Raw genomic sequence first — 27,354 nt, 5'->3', positions numbered from 1 at the left:
CAGTACCGTTGTGTGCTTATTGTTTCGTTGAAAAACATGGGACGCACAATCCGAAGTCTAGAACTTGCAATAAAACTACTATTTTGACAATGAATTTTTCCTCATGAGTACACAATGAATTTGCAGTACTCGACATACGGGAATTTTGCGAGTTCATGTATCGGAGTAAATGAAACCACGCCAATTCAGCGAAAAACGTTTCATTAAGAAATTTGTTGAACGAAATTTTTGAACCATTGACAATAATGCAGTCTCTTGCCATGATCTGTACTTTTCAGCTCTTGCACGAGTTTCACTTTGTATGGGAAAAGTTCTAATTTTTTCCTTACAGCTGTGTGGGCAGTTCCGACACTAACATCGATTTCCTGGGCGAGTTTTCTTACATACTTGTTCGGACTCATGGACCTTTTATCGGAAATATCAAGGAGTTTAACCTCAGACAAAACTCTAGGACGACCACTTCTCGATGCATCTGGCACTGAACCCGTACTTCGAAATCTGTTAATCAAATCTCCCACAGTATCGCGATGTGGGAGTGTTGTCTCCGTTGTTCGACTGAAAACACGTTCTTCAATGGTTAGTCACAAAAACGAAACAAACGAACAAAAGAACTAAACTTAAACGTTCACGTCAACACATAGTCACATACACCAACGATACTACTGCCACTGGCTGAGATAAACGAAACACTGGAATGTTGGGAGATAACACTTGGAGGGAAGTAACCCAGGCAGGCGAACAATCATATGGCACGCGCGGCTAGCAATCATACGGCACTGCGGAGAGACTTTTTGAATACCCTGTACATTTTCAATATGCTTATGGAGTCATATAGACCCCAGTGGTACTAGGAGGGCTAAATGATACCACTTCAGGCATTTCACTGTCCTTTTATTTTCTTTTGGAAACTATTGTAATTTCGGCTGTAAGTCATTCAGAATTATCCTGTAGTAATAACACGCAGTCTGACTAATTGCTATAGGATAATAACGATTCACTGTCAAACGTCTGTAGAGTCGTGATTGCTGTAGTTCCCAAAACTAAATAAATGAAAAGTGAAATTAGGACCCATTTATTATTTAGACAGTCAAATTTTCATTTAATACAACGTTTGTCACCATATTGTGCTGTAACACAGTGAGCTGTCTTGCCTTAAAACAAGAAAATATCGTTATCGTGGTTAAAAAAAATTGTTCAAATGGCTCTGAGCACTATGCGACTTAACTTCTGAGGTCATCAGTCCCCTAGAACGTAGAACCAATTAAACCTAACTAACCTAAGGACATCACTCACACCCATGCCCGAGGCAGGATTTGAACCTGCGAGAGTAGCGGTCGTCCGGCTCCAGACTTTAGCGCCTAAAACCGCACGGCCACTCCGGCCGGCTTCGTAGTTCATAATCATAAATCTGCTTACACGGGACGTTTCCTCCTGGCTCGATAATGGAAGCTTGCTTTTGGAGTTAACACCGTAACAAATACACTACTGGCCAGTAAAATTGCTACAACCTAGAAGAGATGCAGATGATAAACGGGTACTCATTGGACAAATATATTATATTAGAACTAATATGTGATTACATTTTCATGCAATTTGGGTGCATAGATCCTGAGAAATCAGTACCTAGAACAACCACCTCTGGCCGTAATAACGGCCTTGATACGCCTGGCCATTGAGTCAAACAGAGCTTGGATGGCGGGTACAGGTACAGCTGCCCATGCAGCTTCAACACGATATCACAGTTCATCAAGAGTAGTGACTGGTGTATTGTGACGAGCCTGTTGCGCGGCCACCATTGACAAGACGTTTTCAGTTGGTGAGAGATCTGGAGAATGTGCTGGCCAGGGCAGCAGTCGAACATTTTCTGGGTCCAGAAAGCCCCGTACAGCACCTGCAATATGCGTTCGTGCATTATCCTGCTGAAATGTAGGGTTTCGCGGGGATCGAATGAAGGGTAGAGCCACGGGTCGTAACAGATCTGAAATGTAACGACCACTGTTCAAAGTGCCCTGAATGCGAACAAGAGGTAACCGAAACGTGTAACCAATGGCACCCCATACCATCATGCCGGGAGATACGCCAGTATGGCGATGACGGATACACGCTTCCGATATGCGTTCACCGCGATGTCGCCAAACACGGATGCGACTATCACGATGCTGTAAACAGAACCTGGATAGTTCCGAAAAAATGGCGTTTTACCATTCGTGCACCCAGGTTCGTCGTTGAGTATACCATCGCAGGCGCTCCTGTCCGTGATGCAGCGTCAGGGGTAACCGCAGCCATGGTTTCCGAGCTGATAGTCCATGCTGCTAAAAAGGTCGTCGAACTGTTCGTGTAGATGGTTGTTGTCCTTCAAACGTCCCCATCTGTTGAGTCAGAGATCGAGACGTGGCTGCACGAACCTTTACAGCCATGCGGATAAGATACCTGTCATCTCGATTACTAGTGATACGAGGCCGTTGGGATCCAGCACGGCGTTCCGTATTACCCGTAACCCACCGATTCCATATGCTGCTAACAGTCATTGGATCTCGACTAACGCGAACAACAATGTCGCCACACGATAAACCGCAATCGCGATAGACCACAATCCGACCTTTATCAAAGTCGGAAACGTGATGACACGACGCATCACAACAATGTTTCACCAGGCAACGCCGGTCAACTGCTGTTTGTGTATGAGAAATCGGTTGGAAACTTTCCTCATGTCAGCACGTTGTGGGTGTCGCCACCGGCGCCAACCTTGTGTGAATGCTCTGTAAAGCTAATCATTTGCATATCACAGCATCTTCTTCCTGCCGGTTAAATTTCGCGTCTGTAGCATGTCATCTTCGTGGTGTAGATATTTTAATGGCCAATAGTGTAGTTATGTAACTGAATCTCTAATTGTCGTTGGATCTTATCAAATTCGTAAGCGGGGAGAGCATCCGGCTGAAGTTGGTGGCACAGACAGGCTTGTGCAGTGATACGCTCTGCAGCACTTACCCCAGCCCAGGGCGACGTAGCTGGCGACGCGCCCGGCGTGGGCGGGCAGCGCGAACACCACCAGGTTGTGCAGGTAGAGGCCCTGCGCCAGGATCCACGAGAAGTTGGCCGCGATCGACAGCTGCCACAGGCTCGTCACCAGCTTGCAGCGCCAGTGCTGCGGCAGCACAACGACACACGGCACCGCTCAGCCACAGGTAGCGCTTCACTGAGGAGCCGTACACATCACTGGACGGCACGTAGCGTTGTGCTATTCCCTTTTCCTTGCCACTTCCCCTTCCTTTTATTGTTTTTAAGTGAAATGTAAAGGGCAAAGTGAGAATGTATTATTGTCAGGAGACAGGAAACAGTCGCAACTGCTCTGTAACGGTAGCATGAGCTGTGTGCATAGTGGAAGTAACAGTCAACAAGCACTTACGGTGCTATTAGTGAGGAAGACGATGTGTCCGTCCTCGTTGTAGGCGACGTCTGATGCGAGGCCGACGCCGTCGACGAAGAGCGCGTCCTTGAGCAGTCCCATCAGGGAGCGGAAGATGAACGAGGCGAAGAGGTGCATGTACAGCCGGTACCGCGGGCAGCGCAGCCGCCTGAAACCACCGGTACGGGTCATAGGCGAGACGAAGACACTTTGCAATGAGTATTTGCATTTAGCTTCTAGATAAACTCGTATTACCCCCTGAATTTATAAATGCATGTCCCTCGGCAGGCATGTTCCGAAATATTGGTCACTGTGGACTGAGTAAGAACAATCTGACGTAACGAAACTACTCATACGTATGTAGGTGAAACTGTCTTTTCTTCCACAGTGAATCTTTCACACCGTAGCGGAATGCGTGTTGTTTTGAACTTCCTGGTAGAATAATACTGTGTGTCACACTGGCAGTAGAACCCAGAACCTTGCCATTCGTGGACAGTGAGCAATCCAAGCGTGACTCACGCTGCTGACACCTGTCAGATCTCTGTCCTGTTTTCCGAACTTCGAGGAAACTCCCTTGCTCACTACGAGGGACTAATACTACCGAAAGCAGGACTATTTCGAAAAAAATGGCTTAACTGCAGTCTCTATTCTACCAATACATTCAAAAGAAAATATATTTGTTTCAAATCTTGCTTCTGCATTTTCATTTTATTACGTACATCCTTACTGACAGTAGTGGCCTATTCATTATTGTTTATTCAAAATTCTTTTGATAAATTCTGTTGAATTAGTGTTACAAACACACTATGTAATGGGTATAAGTGAAGATATTTGTATTGGTGACTGACGACAGGGTACAGAGCAACATTAAATTATATTTTTGGGCTGGGTAGTATCTCCAACAGTATGTGGCAAGAGCAAGAGCAAGTCACTATTGCTCCTCTTCCTCTGGACAGCAGGTCAGATGTTAAAGTTTGAAGACATCACCATATAATTGTTAGTCTATACTAGCCGTCGACCCAGAACCTTGCCATTCGTCGACAATGAGCAATCTATGCACGACTCACTCACTTTTAGTGGAGCAGTTACGACAGAGCAGAAACCATCAGTTCGCACAGTTGTGATGTGTTTGTCGGATGACTCTTTGACGGAGAGAAAAAAAAAACCAACTCACTGATGTATATAAAGGCACCACATATAAAAATATCGGCACTTATACCCATTACCCTCAGTATATCCTTCGATAGTATGTGGAATATACAATGAAGCACCGAAGAAACTGGTACAGGCATTCGCATTGAAATGAAGAGATACGTAAAAAGCCAGAATACGACGCTGCCGTCTCCAACGCCTATATAAGACAACTGTCTGGCGCAGTTGTTAGACTACTACAATGGCTGGGTATCATGATTTAAGTCAGTTTGAACGAGCTGCTATACTTGGTGTACGTGCAATGGGACACAGCATCGCCGAGGTAGCAATGAAGCGTGGATTTCCCCGTACGACCATTTCACGAGTGTATCCTAAATATCAGGAATCCGGAAAAAGGTCCAACGACGACAGAAGAGAATCATTCAACGTGACAGAAGTGCAATCCTTCCGCAGATTGCTGCAGATTTCATTGCTTGGCCATCAAGAACCATTCAACGGAACAGCATGGATACGGGCTTTCGGAGCCGAAGGCCCACTCGTGTACCCTTGATGACTGCATGACACAAAGGTCTTCGCCTCGCCTGGGCCGTCAGCACTGACAATGGACTGTTGAAGACTGGAAACATTGCCTGGCCGGAAGAGTCTCGTTTGAGTTTGTGACGAGCGGATGGTCGTGTAAGGGTATGGAGACAACATCATGAATCCATGGACCTTGCATGTCAGCAGGCGACTGTTAATGCTGGTGGAGGCTCTGTAATGGTGTGGGGCCTGTGCATTTGGAGTATATGGGACCCCTGATACGTCTAGATACGGGTCTGACAGGTGACACGTACGTAAGGATCCTGTCTGATCATCTGCATCCATTCGTGTACATTGTACATTCCGACGGACTTTGGCAATTCTAGCAGGACAATGCGACGCCCCACTCGTCCAGAGTTGCTACAGGGTGGCTCCAGGAACACTCTTTTGAGTTTAAGCATTCCGCTATCCACCAAACTCCCCAGACCTGAACATTATTCAGTATATCTGAGATGCCATCTCTCGGTGTTCAGAAGAGATCTCAACCCCTCGTTTCTTTGGCTCTTCAGTGTATGTTCTCACACGATTGGTGAATGATTACTTTTCATTTCTGCATACGTATTATTCACTAACTTTTCGAGTAGCATTGTATTAAACCAGCAATGTTTCGAATCATTTGGTACTAGAAAGTTATTGCATGTGATATTCTTGATTATATCTAAATGCAGAGGTGTTTTACTAGCAACACCTTATTCCAGTCGTAAATTCCGAAATTTCCCTTTATACTGCTATACTGCTATTAACCTCATCAGTATTACTATCATTATAATTTTATTTACGGAATTCTCGTAATATTTTGGCACGATTATTTTCCGTATGTGTTTCCGAATTGGAATTATTATAGTACAGCAGCTCAACATACTACGACGTATGTGTCTGAATTAAATACAGCTGTCGTAATAAAACTGGATAAAACGAACGAAACAAGCTCTACCTGGATGTGATTGAAAATCATTTATGAGGTGGGGAAATACACTCCTGGAAATTGAAATAAGAACACCGTGAATTCATTGACCCAGGAAGGGGAAACTTTATTGACACATTCATGGGGTCAGATACATCACATGATCACACTGACAGAACCACAGGCACATAGTCACAGGCAACAGAGCATGAACAATGTCGGCACTAGTACAGTGTATATCCACCTTTCGCAGGAATGCAGGCTGCTGTTCTCCCATGGAGACGATCGTAGAGATGCTGGATGTAGTCCTGTGGAACGGCTTGCCATGCCATTTCCACCTGGCGCCTCAGTTGGACAAGCGTTCGTGCTGGACGTGCAGACCGCGTGAGACGACGCTTCATCCAGTCCCAAACATGCTCAATGGGGGACAGATCCGGAGATTTTGCTGGCCAGGGTAGTTGACTTACACCTTCTAGAGCACGTTGGGTGGCACGGGATACATGCGGACGTGCATTGTCCTGTTGGAACAGCAAGTTCCCTTGCCGGTCTAGGAATGGTAGAACGATGGGTTCGATGACGGTTTGGATGTACCGTGCACTATTCAGTGTCCCCTCGACGATCACCAGTGGTGTACGGCCAGTGTAGGAGATCGCTCCCCACACCATGATGCCGGGTGTTGGCCCTGTGTGCCTCGGTCGTATGCAGTCCTGATTGTGGCGCTCACCTGCACGGCGCCAAACACGCATACGACCATCATTGGCACCAAGGCAGAAGCGACTCTCATCGCTGAAGACGACACATCTCCATTCGTGCCTCCATTCACGCCTGTCGCGACACCACTGGAGGCGGGCTGCACGATGTTGGGGCGTGAGCGGAAGACGGCCTAACGGTGTGCGGGACCGTAGCCCAGCTTCATGGAGACGGTTGCGAATGGTCCTCGCCGATACCCCAGGAGCAACAGTGTCCCTAATTTGCTGGGAAGTGGCGGTGCGGTCCCCTACGGCACTGCGTAGGATCCTACGGTCTTGGCGTGCATCCGTGCGTCGCTGCGGTCCGGTCCCAGGTCGACGGGCACGTGCACCTTCCGCCGACCACTGGCGACAACATCGATGTACTGTGGAGACCTCACGCCCCACGTGTTGAGCAATTCGGCGGTACGTCCACCCGGCCTCCCGCATGCCCACTATACGCCCTCGCTCAAAGTCCGTCAACTGCACATACGGTTCACGTCCACGCTGTCGCGGCATGCTACCAGTGTTAAAGACTGCGATGGAGCTCCGTATGCCACGGCAAACTGGCTGACACTGACGGCGGCGATGCACAAATGCTGCGCACCTAGCGCCATTCGACGGCCAACACCGCGGTTCCTGGTGTGCCCGCTGTGCAGTGCGTGTGATCATTGCTTGTACAGCCCTCTCGCAGTGTCCGGAGCAAGTATGGTGGGTCTGACACACCGGTGTCAATGTGTTCTTTTTTCCATTTCCAGGAGTGTACTAGCGACACTTGGACATGAATCTGACTTACTCGAAGATGAATAAGAACACCAGGGTGCTTACTGAATAGTACAAGAAATATTAACGTTTGATTTCGTAATAAAAACAAGCGATATGCCACAGATAATATTCTACAGCAGTGGTAACGAATCTACTAACGTGATAAGTTACTTCAGTCTAATTCTTCTTTTCCCTAGACTTCATCCCACCTAGTACTGACCCGTTTCTTCAGGGTTTTACAAATTTTATTTCATATTTTACCTATGTGGCAGGAAGCCCTTCATAATACCACAGTCGTCAAGGTAACCTAAGGGAGGGAAATCGTGTGCGCCATTTCTCTGTAGACTGTTGTACATTTTTTGTATGTTATTGTAGTTCAACAGTTTGTGTATCGTATGCTCTGACGAAGAATATGGGGATCAGCAGAGCATTTGCATAAACGAACGCGGAAACCCGTCTAAAAATTACACTTTGGCAGCCCCGTGTACCAGCTCACGGTCGGTAATAGGCCAGCCTAATTCACTCAGGATCTGCCTCACCTCCTGCTCTCACAAGCTACACACTGCGTGTTGTGCTATGCGAGCAGTCTACTTCTGACTAATAAGGCGGTATAAGCGATACATGATAATTCCTACATAGTCAAAAGATTCCAGCATAGCTCGCCATTCGAATACCCGGAAGGGGACTGCCAATGTGGATGTGACCATGAGAAAAGGATTGAATAACTAACGAAAGCCGTAGCGTAGAATGTCAGAGAATTCAATGTGGCAGGGAAGTTGAAATCCAAAGGCTCAATTTAGGTATAGTAGGGTCAGTGAAGTGACATGGAAAAAAGACAAGGCTTTCCGGTCAGATGAGTATAGGGTGATATCAAGAGCAACAGAAAAGTTTATAACGGGAGTAGGATTCGTTATGAATAGAAAAGTAGGGCAGATAGTTTGTTACCGTGAAAAGTTCAGTGATAGGGTTGTTCTTATCAGAATCGACAGCAAACAAACGGCGACAACTGCAGTTCAGGTATACATGCCTACGTCGCAAGCTGAAGATGAGTAGATAGAGGAAGTTTATGAGGATGTTGAGAGGGTAATACAATATATAGAGGGAACTGAAAACCTAATAGTCATGGGGAACTGGAATGCAGTAGTAGTAGGAGGAGTAGAAGTAAAGGTCACAGGAGAATATGGGCTTGAGACAAAGAATGAGTGAGGAGAAAGACTAATTGATTTCTGTAATAAATTTCAGCAAGTAATAGCGAAAACTCTGATCAAGAATCACAAGAGGAGGAGGTATACGTGGAGAAGCCCAGATGACACGATAAAATTTCGGCTAGGTTGCATCATAGTCAGACAGAGATTCCGAAATCAGATAATGGATTGTAAGACATACCCAGGAGCAGATGTAGACTCAGATCATAATATAGTAGTGATAAAGAATGGGCTGAAGTTTAAGACATTAGTCAGAAAGAATCAGTACCTACAGAAGTGGGATACGGAAATACTAAGGAATGACGAGATACACTTGAAGTTCTCTAAGGCTATAGATACAGCAATGAGGAATAGCTGAGTACGCAGTACAGTTGAAGAGGAATGGACATCTCTAAAATGAGCAATCACAGAAACTGGAAATTAAAACATAGGTACGAAGAAGATAACTACGAAGAAACAATGGGTAATAGAAAAACTACTGCAGTTGATCGACAGAAGGAGAAAGTACAAAAATGTTCCGGGAAACTTGGGAATACAAAAATACAAGCCGCAGAGGAAGGAAATAAATAGCAAGTGCGAGAAGTTAAGACAAAATGGCTGCATGAAAAATCTGATGAAATCGAAAAAGAAGTGGTTGTCGGAAAGACTGTCTTAGCATATAAGAAACAACTGGTAGGGGGAAAGAGTACATTGAAGGCCTCTGTGTGGGGAACGATTTGTCTGGTGTGATAGAGGAAGAAACAGCAGACTATTTAGAAGAGATAGGGGATCCAGTATTAGAATCAGAATTTAAAAAGAGATTTGGAGGACTTAAAATCAAATAAGACAAGACGGAAGGAGTAGATAACATTCCATTAGAATTTCTAAAATCATTGAGGGACGTGGCAACAAAACGACTTTTCACGTTGGTGTTTGGAATGTATGAGTCTGGTGACATACCATCTGACTTTCCGAAAAACATCAACAACAGAATTCCGAAGAGGGCAAGAGCTGACAAGTGCGGGAATTATCGCACAATCGGCTTAACAGCTCATGCATCGAAGCTACTGACAAGAATGGAAAAGAAAATTGTGGATGTGTTAGATGACGATCAGTTTGGCTTTAGGAAAGGTAAAGGCACCAGAGACGAAATTCTGACGTTACTGTTGATAATGGAAACAAAAAGAAAAATCAAGACATGTTCACAAGATTTGTCCACCTTGGAAAACCGTTGACAGTGTAAAATGGTACAAGACGTTCGACATTAAGAGAAAAGTAGGGGTAAGCTATAGGAAGGAGCGGGTAATATACTATATGTACAATAGCCAAGAGGGATTAATAAGAATGAATGTCGACCAAGGACGAAGTGCTCGGATAAAAAGGGTAGAGACAGGGATATAGTCTTTCGCCCATCTGTTCAGTCTGTACATAGAAGAAGCAATGATGGAAATATATGAAAGATTCAGAGCGGGATTGAAATTCAAGGTAAAATTATATCAATGATACGATTCGATGATGACATAGCTATCCTGAGTGAAAGCGAAGAGCCACGCGGGAGTAGCCGAGCGGTCTCAGGCGCTGCAGTCATGGATGTGTGGCTGGTCCCGGCGGATGCTCGAGTCCTCCGTCGGGCAGTGGTGTGTGTGTTTGTCCTTAGGATAATTTAGATTAAGTAGTATGTAAGCTTAGGGACTGATGACCTTAGCAGTTAAGTCCCATAAGATTTCACATACATTTGAACATCACCATCTGAAACTGAAGAAGAATTACGTGATCGGCTGAATGGAATGAACGCTCTATTGAGTACAAAATATGGAATAAGAGTAAATCGCTGAAAGACGAATGTAATGAGAAGTAGCAGAAATGAGAACAGCTAGAGATTTAATATCAGCACTGATGGTCACGAAGTAGATGAAGTTAAAGAATTCTACCATCTGTACAGCAAAACAACCAATGACGGACGGAGCAGCGAGGGGGGGGGGGGGGGGTGGATATCAAAACCAGACTAGCACTGGTAAGAAGGGAATTCCTGGCAATGAGAAGTCCACTTAATGTGAGGAAGAAATTGAAGCACAACGCAGTATGGAAGTGAAACATAGACTGTGGGAAAACAGGAACAGAAGAGAATCGAAGCATTTGAGATGCGGTGCTACAGGTGAATGTTAAAAATTAGGTGGACTGATAAAGGTAAGGAATGAGGAGGTTCTGTGCAGAAACGGAGAGAAAAGGAGAATATGGAAAACAGTGATAAGGAGAAGGGACAGGATGGCAGGACATCTGTTAAGACATCAGGGAATAACTCACATGCTACTAGAGGGAGCTGTAGCGGGCAAAAACTGTAGAGAAAGACAGAGATTGGAATGCATCCAGAAAATAATTGAGGACATAGGTTGCAAATGGTACTCACTTTTCTAATAACACTGATTCAATCGAAATTACTCTGAGCAGTGCATTAACATAGATCGATTCGCAATATTGTTTACATTGTGTCTTGATTCCATTACGTGTAAATACACTTTATTTTGTAAGATCCCATTTTATTAAAATGGTCTTAAATCGGAATTAAATTATTCGTACAATCTATTTCCATCATGCTTACTAACACTGAAGACAGGGATTGAGCAAATTAAACCGGAAGCGACTGTGTAATTTTAAGTTACGTAAGGACATGGACATCTCTAAAAAGGATAATCACAGAAGTTGGAGAGAAAAACACAGGTACATCGAAGGTGACTGAAGTGAAACCATGTTGTTGTTGTGGTCTTCAGTCCTGAGACTGGTTTGATGCAGCTCTCCATGCTACTCTATCCTGTGCAACCTTTTTCATCTCCCAGTACCTACTGCAACCTACATCCTTCTGAATCTGCTTAGTGTATTCATCTCTTGGTCTCCCTCTACGATTTTTACCCTCCACGCTGCCCTCCAATACTAAATTGGTGATCCATTGATGCCTCAGAACATGTCCTACCAACCGATCCCTTCTTCTGGTCAAGTTGTGCCACAAACTTCTCTTCTCCCCAATCCCATTCAATACTTCCTCATTAGTTATGTGATCTACCCATCTAATTTTCAGCATTCTTCTGTAGCACCACATTTCAAAAGCTTCTATTCTCTTCTTGTCCAAACTATTTATCGTCCATGTTTCACTTCCATACATGGCTACACTCCATACGAATACTTTCAGAAATGACTTCCTGACACTTAAATCAATACTGGATGTTAACAAATTTCTCTTCTTCATAAACGCTTTCCTTGTCATTGCCAGCCTACATTTTATATCCTCTCTACTTCGACCGTCATCAGTTATTTTACTCCCCAAATAGCAAAACTCCTTTACTACTTTAAGTGCCTCATTTCCTAATCTAATTCCCTCAGTATCAGCCGACTTAATTAGACTACATTCCATTATCCTTGTTTTGCTTTTGTTGATGTTCATCTTATATTCTCCTTTCAAGACACTGTCCATTCCATTCAACTGCTCTTCCAAGTCCTTTGCAGTCTCTGACAGAATTACAATGTCATCGGCGAACCTCAAAGTTTTTATTTCTTCTCCATGAATTTTGATACCTACTCCTAATTTTTCTTTTGTTTCCTTTACTGCTTGCTCAATATACAGATTGAACAACATCGGGGAGAGGCTACAACCCTGTCTTACTCCCTTCCCAACCACTGCTTCCCTTTCATGTCCCTCGACTCTTATAACTGCCATCTGGTTTCTGTACAAATTGTAAATAGCCTTTCGCTCCCTGTATTTTACCCCTGCCACCTTTAGAATTTGAAAGAGAGTATTCCAGTCAACATTGTCAAAAGCTTTCTCTAAGTCTACAAATGCTAGGAACGTAGGTTTGCCTTTCCTCAATCTTTCTTCTAAGATAAGTCGTAAGGTCAGTATTGCCTCACGTGTTCCAGTGTTTCTACGGAATCCAAACTGATCTTCCCCGAGGTTGGCTTCTACTAGTTTTTCCATTCGTCTGTAAAGAATTCGTGTTAGTATTTTGCAGCTGTAACTTATTAAGCTGATAGTTCGGTAATTTTCACATCTGTCAACACCTGCTTTCTTTGGGATTGGAATTATTATATTCTTCTTGAAGTCTGAGGGTATTTCGCCTGTTTCATACATCTTGCTCACCAGATGGTAGAGTTTTGTCAGGACTGGCTCTCCCACGGCCGTCAGTAGCTCCAATGGAATATTGTCTACTCCCAGGGCCTTGTTTCGACTCAGGTCTTTCAGTGCTCTGTCAAACTCTTCACGCAGTATCATATCTCCCATTTCATCTTCATCTACATCCTCTTCCATTTCCATAATATTGTCCTCAAGTACATCGCCCTTGTATAAACCCTCTATATACTCCTTCCATCTTTCTGCCTTCCCTTCTTTGCTTAGAACTGGGTTTCCATCTGAGCTCTTGATATTCATACAAGTCGTTCTCTTATCTCCAAAGGTCTCTTTAATTTTCCTGTAGGCGGTATCTATCTTACCCCTAGTGAGATAGGCCTCTACATCCTTACATTTGTCCTCTAGCCATCCCTGCTTAGCCATTTTGCACTTCCTGTCGATCTCATTTTTGAGACGTTTGTATTCCTTTTTGCCTGTTTCACTTACTGCATTTTTATATTTTCTCCTTTCATCAATTAAATTCAGTATTTCTTCTGTTACCCAAGGATTTCTACTAGCCCTCATCTTTTTACCTACTTGATCCTCTGCTGCCTTCACTACTTCATCCCTCAAAGCTACCCATTCTTCTTCTACTGTATTTATTTCCCCCATTCCTGTCAATTGCTCCCTTATGCTCTCCCTGAATCTCTGTACAACCTCTGGTTCTTTTAGTTTATCCAGGTCCCATCTCCTTAAATTCCCACCTTTTTGCAGTTTCTTCAGTTTTAATCTACAGGTCATAACCAATAGATTGTGGTCAGAGTCCACATCTGCCCCTGGAAATGTCTTACAATTTAAAACCTGGTTCCTAAATCTCTGTCTTACCATTATATAATCTATCTGATACCTTTTAGTATCTCCAGGATTCTTCCATGTATACAACCTTCTTTCATGATTCTTAAACCAAGTGTTAGTTATGATTATGTTGTGCTCTGTGCAAAATTCTACAAGGCGGCTTCCTCTTTCATTTCTGTCCCCCAATCCATATTCACCTACTATGTTTCCTTCTCTCCCTTTTCCTACACTCGAATTCCAGCCACCCGTGACTATTAAATTTTCGTCTCCCTTCACAATCTGAATAATTTCTTTTATTTCATCATACATTTCTTCAATTTCTTCGTCATCTGCAGAGCTAGTTGGCATATAAACTTGTACTTCTGTAGTAGGTGTGGGCTTCGTATCTATCTTGGCCACAATAATGCGTTCACTATGCTGTTTGTAGTAGCTTACCCGCATTCCTATTTTCCTATTCATTATTAAACCTACTCCTGCATTACCCCTATTTGATTTTGTGTTTATAACCCTGTAGTCACCTGACCAAAAGTCTTGTTCCTCTTGCCACCGAACTTCACTAATTCCCACTATATCTAACTTTAACCTATCCATTTCCCTTTTTACATTTTCTAACCTACCTGCCCGATTAAGGGATCTGACATTCCACGCTCCGATCCGTAGAACGCCAGTTTTCTATCTCCTGATAACGACATCCTCTTGAGTAGTCCCCGCCCGGAGATCCGAATGGGGGACTATTTTACCTCCGGAATATTTTACCCAAGAGGACGCCATCACCATGTAATCATACAGTAAAGCTGCATGCCCTCGGGAAAAATTACGGCTGTAGTTTCCCCTTGCTTTCAGCCGTTCGCAGTACCAGCACAGCAAGGCCGTTTTGCTTATTGTTACAAGGCCAGATCAGTCAATCATCTAGACTGTTGCCCTTGCAACTACTGAAAAGGCTGCTGCCCCCCTTCAGGAACCACACGTTTGTCTGGCCTCTCAACAGATACCCCTCCGTTGTGGTTGCACCTACGGTACGGCTATCTGTATCGCTGAGGCACGCAAGCCTCCCCACCAACGGCAAGGTCCATGGTTCATGGGGGGGAGTGAAACCATGTGTAACAAAAAAAAAAAAAAAAATGCTTCAGTTGACAAAAGACCATGTGCAATGTTATCAGCGAAGCTTATCATTGATATACTTTCACCTTGAATATTAACCCCAATTTTGAACCTTTCTTTAACTTCCGCCATCGTTTCTTCATGTACAGATGAAACATTAAGAGTGAAAGATTACATCTATGTCTTACAATTTTTTCAATCAGAACACTTCGTTCCTGTTTTCTCACTCTTATTGTTCTCTCTTGCTTCTTGTACATATTCTATGTTACCCACCTTTTCCTATTCTTATCCGTGTTTTTTCGTCAGTATTTCGAACATATTGTGAAAATTTTACACTGTCGAAAACTTTTCCATGTAGACAAATCCTATGAATGTGACTAGATTTGTCTTCACTCCTGCTTTTATCATCAAACGCAACGTCAGAATTGCCTATCTGGTGCCTTATCTTTCCTAAAACCAAACTAGTCGTCATCTAACAAATCCCGAATTCTCTTTTCCGTTCTTCTGTGGAATATTCTTGTCAGCAACGTGGATGCTTGAGCCCTTAAGCTGTTTTTGCGAAAATTCTCGCACTTGTTCGCTCTTACAGTCTTTGGAATTGTCTGGATGGTGTTTCTCCGAAAGTCTGACAGTATATAGCCAGTGAAATACGTTCTACATACCAATGTGAATAGTCGTTTTGTTGCCATTTCCCCCTGTGATTTTTGAAATGCTGATGGTATGTTATCTACCCCTTCTGCATTATTTGATCTTACGTCCTCGAAACTTCTCTTAAATTCTGATTCTAATACTGGATTCCCCATCTCTTCAAAATCGACTCCTTTTTCTTCTCGTACCACGACATGAGATAATTCCTCTTTCTCGTAGAGGCCTTAGATGTACTCTTTCCACCTATCGGTCCGGTCTTCTGCATTTAACTGTGGAGTTCCCGTTGCACTCTTAATGTTACCGCCTTTCTTTTAATTTGAACGAAGGCGATTTTGATTTTTGCAAATGCTGAGACAGTCTTTCCAACAATCATTTATTGTTCTATTTCTTCACATTCTGCCCGCTGCCATTTCGCCTTTTGTCCTTGCACATCCTATTTATTTCATTTCTGTGACTAGTATTGCGGGATATTGATGACATTTTCTGAACATTTTTGTATTTCCTTCTTTCGTCAACTGAAGCATTTTTTTCTTCACCAGCGTATAACATTACAAAAATCACAACCTCTTGGATATACACTATGAATGTTTGGATACCTGTTTGATTTAAATGTACACTAATTGTTATTGCTATGAAGACTCTGTGATAACATTTACTTTGCTTTAAAGAAAACTAGATATGCTACACATTTATAGTAGCTATTCAAGAAGTAATTTTTGTCATGTAATGATTTGAGAATATGGTATGTTGAGTCTTCCTGAACGATTTATTTTAGACTGAATATCACATGGTACATCGGTCTTGCCACTTTCTTCACTGCAATACCTCCGTGTGCTGTAGGTATTCTAGGATTTTTTAATTACTAACTCTGCCTCGTTTCCGTCTTTCTCATGGTATACAGATACATTACTGGCCATTAAAATTGCTTCACCAAGAAGAAATACAGATGATAATCAGGTATTCGTTGGACAAATATATTTTCAAGCAATTCGGATGCATAGGTCCTGAGAAATCAGTATCCAGAACAACCACCTCTGGCCGTAATAACGGCGTTGATACGCCTGGGCATTGAGTCAAACAGAGCTTGGATGGCGTGAACTGGTACAGCTGCCCATGCAGCTTCAACACGATACCACAGTTCAAGAGTAGTGACTGGCGTATTGTAGTGAGCCAGTTGCCCGGCCACCATTGACCAGACGTTTTCAATTGGTGAGAGATCTGGAGAATATGCTGGCCAGGGCAGCAGTCGAACATTTTCTGTATCCAAAAAGGCCCGTACAGGACCTGCAACATGCGGTCGTGCATTAACCTGCTGAAATGTAGGGTTTCGCAGGGATCGAATGAAGGGTAGAGCCACGGGTCGTGAAACATCTGAAACGTAACGTCCACCGTTCAAAGTTCCCTGAATGCGAACAAGAGATGACCGAGACGTGTAACCAATGGCACGGCGGGTAATACGCCAGTATGACGATGACGAATACACGCTTGCAATGTGCGTTCACCGCGATGTCGCCAAACACGGATGCGACCATCATGATGCTGTAAACAGATCCTGGATTCATCCGAAAAAACGACGTTTTGCCATTCGTGCACCCTGGTTCGTCGCTGAGTACACCATCGCAGGCGATCCTGTCTGTGATTCATCGTCAAGGGTAACCGCAGCCATCGCCTCCAAGCAGATAGGCCATGCTGCTGCAAACGTCGTCGAACTGTTCGTGCAGATGGTTGTTGTCTTGCAAACGTCCCCAACTGTTGACTCAGGGATCTAGACGCGGCTGGACGATCCGTTACAGCCATGCGGATAAGGTGCCTGTCATCTCGACTGCTAGTGATACGAGGCCGTTGGGATCCAGCACGGCGTCGCGTATTACCCTCCTGAAACCACCGGTTCCAAATTATGCTAACAGTCATTGGATCTCGACCAACGCGAGCAGCAGTGTCGCGATACGATAAACCGCAATCGCGATAGGCTACAATCCGACCTTTATCAAAGTCGGAAACGTGATGGTACGCATTTCTTCTCCTTACACGAGGCATCACAACAACGTTTCACCAGGCAGCGCCGGTTAACTGCTGTTTGTGTATGAGAAATCGGTTGGAACCTTTCCTCATGTCAGCACGTTGTAGGTGTCGCCACCGGCGCCAACCTTGTGTGAATGCTCTGAAAAGCTAATCATTTGCACATCACAGCATCTTCTTCCTGTCGCTTAAATTTCGCGTCTGTAGCACGTCATCTTCGTTGTGTAGCAATTTTAATGGCCAGTAGTGTAGAAACCTAAAACTCCGCCATAACCGTCGTTGAAGGCCCAACTGTACCGATCGCCCCCCGTGTAATCTTCAGACCACAGCCATCACTGGAGAGGCATGTGGTCACCACACCGCTCTCTCTGCCGTAAGTCGGTTTACCAAACCCAATGGCATTTAGACACCTGAGTATATTCCGTCTGTGACTGAAACTGGTTATTTACTAAGGTAACAATACGAATGCTGCAAAGTATGATTTTTCAAAAACTCCAAGAAGCTGTAAAACTTTCTCTCCGCGAAATAATACACATATTTTTGTTTTTAATGATAAAATGTTGTTACTGGATTTCAGCCCAGTTGCACAAAACTTTGTCCATGACCGGTTACGGCGTTTAGAGCGTTTTGAAGTGTTCACGGGTGAACAACAGAATCCTTCCGCCAGTTGGAGTACGCCCGCCACGCCAGACCCCTGCCCTCACTCCCCCTGGCTCACCTGGTGGCGGACAGCGCCCCCACGGCAAAGAGCAGCCCAACCAGCGAGACGGCATACCCCACCTGAGAGGCCGCCTTCACCACGGGTAGCCAGCGCTGCAACACACAACACAACACACAGAACGGTTCATCAGGCTATCTGAGACAGGTCATCAGCTCCATTATCACACCGCGTAGGACACTTCTGCAAAAGTAGAAAGTGCTATTTATTTTGCTAAGCCTTTTATTTTGTTAGTTAGTTGTTTAGCCTTCCATAGATAATTTATCAAAAAAAAAAAAAAAAGAAAATGGTTCAAATGGCTCTGAACACTATGGGACTTAACTTCTAAGGTCATCAGTCCCCTAGAACTTAGAACTACTTAAACCTAACTAACCTAAGGACATCACACACATCCATGCCCGAGGCAGGATTCGAACCTGCGACCGTAGCGGCCGCGCGGTTCCAGACTGTAGCGCCTTTAACCGCTTGGCCACCACGGCCGGCAGATAATTTATCACATGTCAGACAAATCACAGTAAATGAAAAAGTTTTCTTTTTTTAATGTTTTTTAATGTACTGGTTTAGCATGCAGTACGATAATTTTAACAAAACTACACATAAACACACAGTATACCTCGATGCACTGCGCACACAGACACACACACACACACACACACACACACACACACACACACACACACAGAAGCCGGCCGGAGTGGCTGAGCGGTTCTAGGCGCTACAGTCTGGAACCGCGCGACCGCTACGGTCGCAGGTTCGAATCCTGCCTTGGGCATGGATGTATGGATGTGTGTGATGTCCTTAGCTTAGTTAGGTTTAAGTAGTTGTAAGTTCTAGGGGACTAATGACCTTAGAAGTTAAGTCCCATAGTGCTCAGAGCCATTTGAACCAGCCACACACACACACACACACACACACACACACACACGTGTGCGCGCACTCCCATACACTCTCTGTTATCCCATTAGTCACGGCTTGATACCGGTTTCATTGATAGCTCAGTGTTAACACTACGTCATTGCTACGAAGAATTGGGTCATAAAGCCATTGTCAAAAATTTTTGGCTACCACACTTCGGATGCCAAGAGATGTTTTATTTGGTACAAGAGTATGATGCACACCTGGTAAAATTAACAAAACCATTCACTGACATCCTGAAGTCTCCTGTCACATCATTACCCTATGAATTCACCGAAATTTATTCAGTTTTATTACACAAATATGAATACCTCTATGTACAGTAACATATAATGTGGTCAAAAGCATCCGAACACCCCAGAAACAGACGTTTTGCATATTGGGTGCATTGTGCTGCCACCGACTGCCAGGTACTCCATATCAGCAATCTCAGTAGTCATTAGACATCGTGATAGAGCGCAATGGGGCATTCAGTAGATTTCACGGACTTCTAATGTGGTCAGATGATTGGGAGTCACTTGAGTCATACGTCTGTAGGCGAGATTTACACACTCCTAAACATCCCTAGGACCACTGTTACAAATCTGATAGTGAAGTGGAATCGTGAAGGGACACGTACAGCACAAAAGCGTACAAGCCGCCCTCGTCCGTTGACTGACAGAGACCGCCGACAATTGAAGAGGGTCGTAACCTGTAAGCCACACATCACGCCGGTAAATCCCAAACGACGCCTCGCTTGGTGAAAGGAGCGTAAACATTGGACGATTGAACAGTGGAAAAACCTTGTGTGGAGTGACGAATCACGGTACACAATGCCGCTACCCAATGGCAGGGTGTGGGTATGGCGAATGCCCGGTGAATGTCAAAAAAATGGTTCAAATGGCTCTGAGCACTATGGGACTTAACTTCTGTGGTCATCAGTCCCCTAGAACTTAGAATTACTTAAACCTAACTAACCTAAGGACGTCACACACATCCATGCCCGAAGCAGGATTCGAACCTGCGACCGTAGCAGTCGCGCTGTTCCGGACTGAGCGCCTTAACCGCTAGACCACCGCGGCCGGCGGTGAATGTCATCTGACGGCCTGTATAGTGACAGCAGTAAAATTCGGAGGCGGTGGGGTATGGTGTGGTCGTGTGTTTCATGGAGGGGGCACGCACCCCTTCATGTTTTGCGTGACACTATCGCAGTACAGGCCTACATCGATGTTTTAAGCACCTTCTTGCTTGCCACTGTTGAAGAGCAATTCTGGAATGGCGATTACATCTTTCGGCACTACGATGCATCTGTTCATAAAGCAAGGCCTGTGGTGGCGTGGTTACACAACAATAACATCCCTGTAATGAAATGACCTGCACAGAGTCCTGACCTGAAATCTATAGGACACCGTTGGGATGTTTTGGAACACCGACTTCGTGCCAGGCCTCATCGACCGACATCGATACCTCTCCTCAGTGCAGCAATGCGTGTAGAATGAGCTGCCATTCTCCAAGAAACCTTCCAGCACGAGACTGAACATATGCCTGGAGTGGAAGCTGCCATCAAGGCTATGGGTGGGCTAACACCATATTGAATTCCAGCATTACCGACGGAGGGCGCCATAAACTTGTATGTCATTTTCAGCCGGGTGTCCGGATACTTTTGATCACTTGGTATATTGTTCTAGGTGCAAGACCGTGTCTGGCATGTCTGCTGTCTATGGCATCCCATGTTTATGTGTGCTTTTAATTCCTTCAGCTCAGCAGGACCTGATTTCTTTCTTACTCAGAACCAGGAACAACCGACACTTGCTTATATGTAGATGTAGTGTGTATGTGTCGCTACCACCTCAAGTTTTTTCCATTCATCACCTAGACACAAGGAACATGTTAGCTTATTAGGTAGTATCGCGTGACCCACCAGGCTGCAGTAGATGACACCATCACTTTCGTCGTTACTTTCTTATACGTTATTTGAGTTCCAGAAAATGCATGTATATATTTCCGTTCCATAATGGAGAGAGAAAAATATAAACTCACGAAATATCGGATTACGTTGTCACTAGATTCGTTATTTTCGGATAGATAAAACACATAAATTTGTTCTTAACAGAATGAATCATTAAATGTGGCACTAACTTCGGGAATATCTCTAAGCTGTGTTAGGACATTATACATTCCAGGCGAGACCAGGGCAAGTTATTATACAGGGCAGCTTTTTACATGCGGATACTAATTAAACAGTGGTAGCAATGCAAATTCCTTCCAGTCGATGGTAGCATCTGACAGTACATTTCTCCTGCTGATCGCTGGAGTATTAGAGGGACGATTCTCCACTTGTTTGTAATTTTCCCTTCTCCAAGTGATTTTTAGCAGCAAAGTAGCCTTCTGTGTTTAAGTGGAAGTGTTGTATCATATGGAAGTCTTAACTTCAGGTGGATGATAAAATGTTTAAAATACCCCAGCTACTGAAAGTTGATACTTATCTGTAACAGAATATGGAAATGGTAATTATGTTGCAGTTTGTTACAGTTTGATTGGGTTGGTTCAAATGGCTCTGAGCACTGCCCCATGTTATGTGAAGTTTCTTATCATGTATTTCCGTGTCAAGACAAGTTGAGAAATTAGGAACAGAAGGCAAACAGAGAATCATGTAGTTGATCAGCAGCAAATGGCTAAGCCAGTTTACCAGTAATCTGTAACAGAATAGGCTTTTCTGTAATATTGGTAATATATTAAATGAAAGAAGGATAAAAATGGGTAACACCAAACTGCAGCACTTTTGATCAACGATTAACAGGTTTTACTGTATGTAACATATTACCCTACCTACTGAGCGGCTAGTGGCACGGAAAAGCATTAGATACAAGAAATGCTAGCAAATTTACGTATGTTAGAGGGATCCGATGGCTCTCTCTCTTTTTACTTTCAAAAACATCAAAAGGACGCATTACACAACTGTTTCTCAGTTAACTGCCTCCCATTCAGCAATTTTAAACATCCCGGTGGCAGCTATCATGTACTTATTCAAAAGAGATGGTGGGGACGTAATGTAGCCACTTAACAGTCGGCCTCACAAAATTCAGCTGATGCAGAAGATATGCCTCACAGTGTAGGATGCTTCCATCAGTAACCCAACTGTGCTCTTTTGCCCTTATATCAAATATCCAACATGTCTTCTGCGAGATTAGTTCCATAAAATTATTTCTTTTCAAAGTTCTCCTCTTATCACCTCTCTGCAAATTCTCCATAAAGCCTTACTCAACTGTAAGTGCTCGCCCTTCAGTTATCCATCTACAGCCTTCTGCCTGAAACTTCTGTATTAATTCTCTAAAACATCTCTTTCCACACACTTATCACGCTTTAAATTCTGTCAGGTTACGGCCCAGTTTATGTCACCGACCATGAGGATTATCCCTCCATGCATCAATTTCCATTCTTGGGGAATATCACTGAAAAGATACTAAACTTAAAGTAGTCCGAATTCAACGAGAATCAGCCCACAGACATGTTCTAAGTTTACTTACAAACCTATTCTCTACGAATCCGACACACTTATTACAACTCTTTTCTATCACAATGTTACAATACTGCCAGAGCTTAGTGAAACTCTAGTCTTGCTTTTGCATTTCGCTGCTCTTCCTTGCTTATACACTAAAGCTTCAGAATTTTACCTGCATCACGCCTGGTGTCTACCCTTCCTTCTGAACGATAGGGCAACTAAAAACTACCAATCACCAATCTGAGTAACGGACAGCCAGCGACCTCTTCTTCTTTCTCTTCTGCTAATAAAAATCTTGTATTTTTTCAAATCTTTTTTATAGTGATTCGAGCAGCCATTCATTATTTACCAGGTCCACATATCTCTATTCACTTGCCGGAGGTTACTGCATTGGTCGTGTTCTGCACGTTAGTCTGTGGGCTGGGTATCCACATTTCTATGATTTCTACAGGACCGACATGATTCTAAGAACTGTCATAAGTTGTGCCTATTATTGTAATTATTTCTTGAAGCTCTCTACTTGGGACTTCAGTTCCACCTGCCATTGCTTCGAATTGGTTACTAATGTGACTGCCATCCTCTCGAATCCTCTGACGTGCGATTTGAAGGGAGGTATGTTTCTTGGTCGTTGCATCTGTACTCTCATCTCACTTTCCCTGTCGTAAGTTAGCACTTGGAGAGTAAACTGGAATTCTCATATGTCTTTCCTAGGTCGTCTGGCTGTGACGATTTTACATTATAATCTATATGTCAACTTGGTTAGCATATCCTCACCAATTTTGCCTGCCTGAGATACTGATTCCTCCTCATCATTTCTATGAAAAACTATTTCGGATTTCCATAATCTGAGTAATTGTATTTTTCCGTCATTCATATTCTCAGTTTCGTTTGGTCCTCGGCGCTCTTCAAACATAATTCGTTCAAAATTGCCTGTTTTAGCTCATGGTACCGTCTACAACCACGCATCAACCACTTTCTTGCAAAGCTTCCTCCCGCAAGAGTCCGGAGAAAGATTTCGGTTTTTATATCAGATTCCACGACTTGGATATAGTTCCCTCAGATGGTTCAAGTCCCATTTGTGAGAGGATTATTTGTGGGGTCAGGAAAAATCGCCCACTATTGTTCTCAAATGAAGTGTCATCTCGTCTCGTCCTCATCATAGTCAGTCAACTTTTTTGGCTTGCTTTGTTTTGGATACGTTGATGTGTCACGAATACAGCACAGCCTTTCCTCAAAATCGCGAAATTCTCCTCATACAGAACGCAAGTGTTTATTTTCAGTAGTGCCACCATCAGTCATACCTGTTCTCAGCACTGATCTATTGTGACTCACAAGGTAGTGAAATTCAGATAACACTTCTCTGTTTCTTTTATTTCTTTTAGTTTGAAGCTCCCTGATGTGTAATAGTGACTTCTGAATTGAAGCGGTGGCAGGTTTCTGATTGTTCGTTATGGTCAGTTGTATTTCGTCGTAGCGGACGTCACATGACATCTGTGGTGTGTGTACTGTAAAACCTTCGGTACACACACCATCAGATTATTTGACTTGTCGCTCTAACGAAGTAGGCGAGTGTCAGCAATATGTCTCATGGTCTTAACGTCTCGTGTTTATCTTCTGCCGACAGGTCAGACGATAGAAATGCCACTTGCATGCTTAGAGTAGCAGATTGACGGTGACCAATTTTAAACAGAACTTGATTAATTTTCACACACATTTATTAAAATAATAACAAGCATAAACATTACTTAACTTGATTCTGGATACTATTTACAGTTGACAATCTGAAGTTCCTTTGGTCTTGGCATGTTAATCTTATTCTCACATATCTCTGATACTTGACAAGTGTCTATATATTTATCTTCATGGCTATGTACAGGAATATGGTAATCTTATTAGGTGCAGACTGAAACTTGACTATAGACTGGTACAGACAAATGCAGACTGTTACAGAAAGGTGCAGATAAATGCAGACAAATGCAGACTGACTAATCGAAGGTCTGTACACTCATTATGATACCTCATGCATTCATGTATCACTGCAAGAGTGTGATCTGCAAGGAGAAAAGGTTCTATGTTAGCAGCAATCTCATTGGCTGCGTTACATACTAATACGCGGATTGGCGGAAGCTGAATTTGGTCTGTCTCTAAGGCAGCGCCATATCGTAGTGCGGAGACGGACGAGCGCTACGCCTACGCTGTTGTGCTTAGCGGGGCGCGCTCTAGTGGGAAAGTTGTGTACACGCTGACAATGCGGAACTATGTACACAAAATCCGTTGAAGTTCGCTGTTGATCTTTTCACTCAGTTTTTTATTACAGAGACAAGTTAACTCTCTAACCGAACACGCTGAGCTGCCGTGCTGGCAAACTATATCCACTGCACCAAGTACACAGCACATAGACCACGGGTACATAATTGGAATCTATATCCTCTAGTAATATAGAAATGAAAGATGCAACGCATTTCTGCAGTTTTAACACATCATGGTAGTGTACAGTTATCGCCAAGACCATTGTGAACAGACAATATTCATTGCAAAAGCACAAAAACCAAAGCCTTTTCCCCCAGTCAGGAAAATGTGTGAAGGCTGTTTGCGGGTGCCCTCACGCAGCAGTGAATTTCAGCAGGTGCTGGTAAACATCACGCTATGCAGCACGGGCGGCAGCAGAGGAGTTTTAGCGACGAGATAACGCAATTTGCGGCGCTGATTTCGGTATAATGCGCTGCGTTTGAGACAATTAGCCACAGGCAACGGCTGCGGCCGGCGCTCGCTACGGACTTAGCACAATCCACTGAAGCGCGCGACTGTGCGGCTTTCTGACCGAGCGTCGGAGACAAGGCAGCAGCATCAAAACTGTGGGAAGTCGTGCACTAACAGCAGATCAACCTGTGCGACGGCCACACATACCAGGGGGTGAACGAATTCGAAAACTGAATAGCAAAGAAATGTCCCTATCATAGTTCTGATTTTCCCAACAAATAAACTACTGGTCATTAAAATTGCTACACCACGAAGATGACGTGCTACAGACGCGAAATTTAACCGACAGGAAGAAGATGCTGTGATATGCAAATGATTAGCTTTTCAGAGCATCGCACAAGGTTGGCGCCGGTGGCGACACCTACAACGTCCTGACATGAGGAAAGTTTCCAACCGATTCCTCATACACAAACAGCAGTTGACCGGCGTTGCCTGGTGCAACGATGTTGTGATGCCTCGTGTGAGGAGGAGAAATTCGTGCCATCACGTTTCCGCTTTGATAAAGGTCGGCCGGCCGAAGTGGCCGCGCGGTTCTGGCGCTGCAGTCTGGAACCGCGAGACCGCTACGGTCGCAGGTTCGAGTCCTGCATCGGGCATGGATGTGTGTGATGTCCATGGGTTAGTTAGGTTTAACTAGTTCTAAGTTCTAGGGGACTAATGACCTCAGCAGTTGAGTCCCATAGTGCTCAGAGCCATTTGAACCATTTGATAAAGGTCGGATTGTAGCCTATCGCGATTGCAGTTTATCGTATTGCGACATTAGTGCTCGCGTTGGTAAAGATCCAATGACTGCTAGCAAAATATGGATTCGCTGGGTTCAGGAGGGTAATACGGAACGCCGTGCTGGATCCATATGGCCTCGTATCACTAGCAGTCGAGATGACAGGCATCTTAGCCGGCCGGGGTGGCCGAGCGGTTCTAGGCGCTGGAGTCTGGAACCATGCGACCGCTACGGTCGCAGGTTCGAATCCTGCCTCGGGCATGGATGTGTGTGATGACCTTAGGTTAGTTAGGTTTAAGTAGTTCTAAGTTCTAGAGGACTGATGACCTTAGCAGTTAAGTCCCATAGTGCTCAGAGCCATTTGAACCATTTTTTTTTTTATTTTTCTTTTTTTTTTTTTTTTTTTTTTTTTTTTTTTTTTTTTTTTTTTTTTTTTTTTTGACAGGCATCTTATCCACATGGCTGTAACGGATCATGCAGCCACATCTAGATCCCTGAGTCAACAGATGGGGACGTTTGCTAGACAACAACCAACTGCACGAACAGTTCGACGACGTTTGCAGCAGCATGGACTATCAGCTCGGAGACCATGGCTGCGGTTACCCTTGATACTACATCATAGACAGGAGCGCCTACGATGGTGTTTTCAACGACGAACCTGGGTGCACGAATGACAAAACGTCATTTTTTCGGATGAATCCAGGTTCTGTTTACAGCATCATGATGGTCGCATCCGTGTTTGGCGACATCGCGGTGAGCGCACATTGGAAGCGTGTATTCGTCATCGCCATACTGGCGTATCAACCGGCGTGATGGTATGGGGTGCCATTCGTTACACCTCTCGGTCACCTCTTGTTCACACTGACAGCACTTTGAACAGTGGACGTTACATTTCAGATGTGTTACAAGCCGTGGCTCCACCCTTAATTCGATCCCTGCGAAACCCTACATTTCAGCAGGATAATGCACGACCGCATGTTGCAGGTCCTGTACGGGCCTTTCTGGATACAGAAAATGTTCGACTGCTGCCCTGGCCAGCACATTCTCCAGATCTCTCACCAATTGAAAACGTCTGGTCAATGGTGGCCGAGCAACTGGCTCGTCACAATACGCCAGTCACTATTCTTGATGAACTGTGGAATCTTGTTGAAGCTGCATGGGCAACTGTACCTGTACACGCCATCCAAGCTCTGTTTTACTCAATGCCCAGGCGCATCAAGGCCGTTGTTACGGCCAGAGGTGGTTGTTCTGGGTATTGATATCTCAGGATCTATGCATTCAAATTCCGTGAAAATGTAATCACATATCAGTTCTAGTATAAT

The 27,354-nt window shown here is 44.2% G+C and overlaps 1 protein-coding gene across 1 annotated transcript in view; it reads right to left on the bottom strand.

Moving 5' to 3' along the window:
• The window catches only part of LOC124775166 (secretin receptor-like), a 191,198-nt gene that overhangs the window by 84,472 nt on the left and 79,372 nt on the right, over positions 1–27,354 (bottom strand). Inside the window, exons 5-7 of the mRNA XM_047250006.1 lie at positions 18,156–18,250; positions 3,401–3,575; positions 2,989–3,145 (exon numbers count right to left, since the gene is read on the bottom strand). Coding sequence (XP_047105962.1) covers positions 2,989–3,145; positions 3,401–3,575; positions 18,156–18,250 — 427 coding nt within the window. The remainder of the gene's footprint in view (positions 1–2,988; positions 3,146–3,400; positions 3,576–18,155; positions 18,251–27,354) is intronic.

This window comes from Schistocerca piceifrons, chromosome 2 (assembly GCF_021461385.2).
Source record: "Schistocerca piceifrons isolate TAMUIC-IGC-003096 chromosome 2, iqSchPice1.1, whole genome shotgun sequence".
Lineage (NCBI taxonomy): Eukaryota > Metazoa > Arthropoda > Insecta > Orthoptera > Acrididae > Schistocerca > Schistocerca piceifrons.
This window is presented reverse-complemented; position numbering and strand designations above follow the sequence as displayed.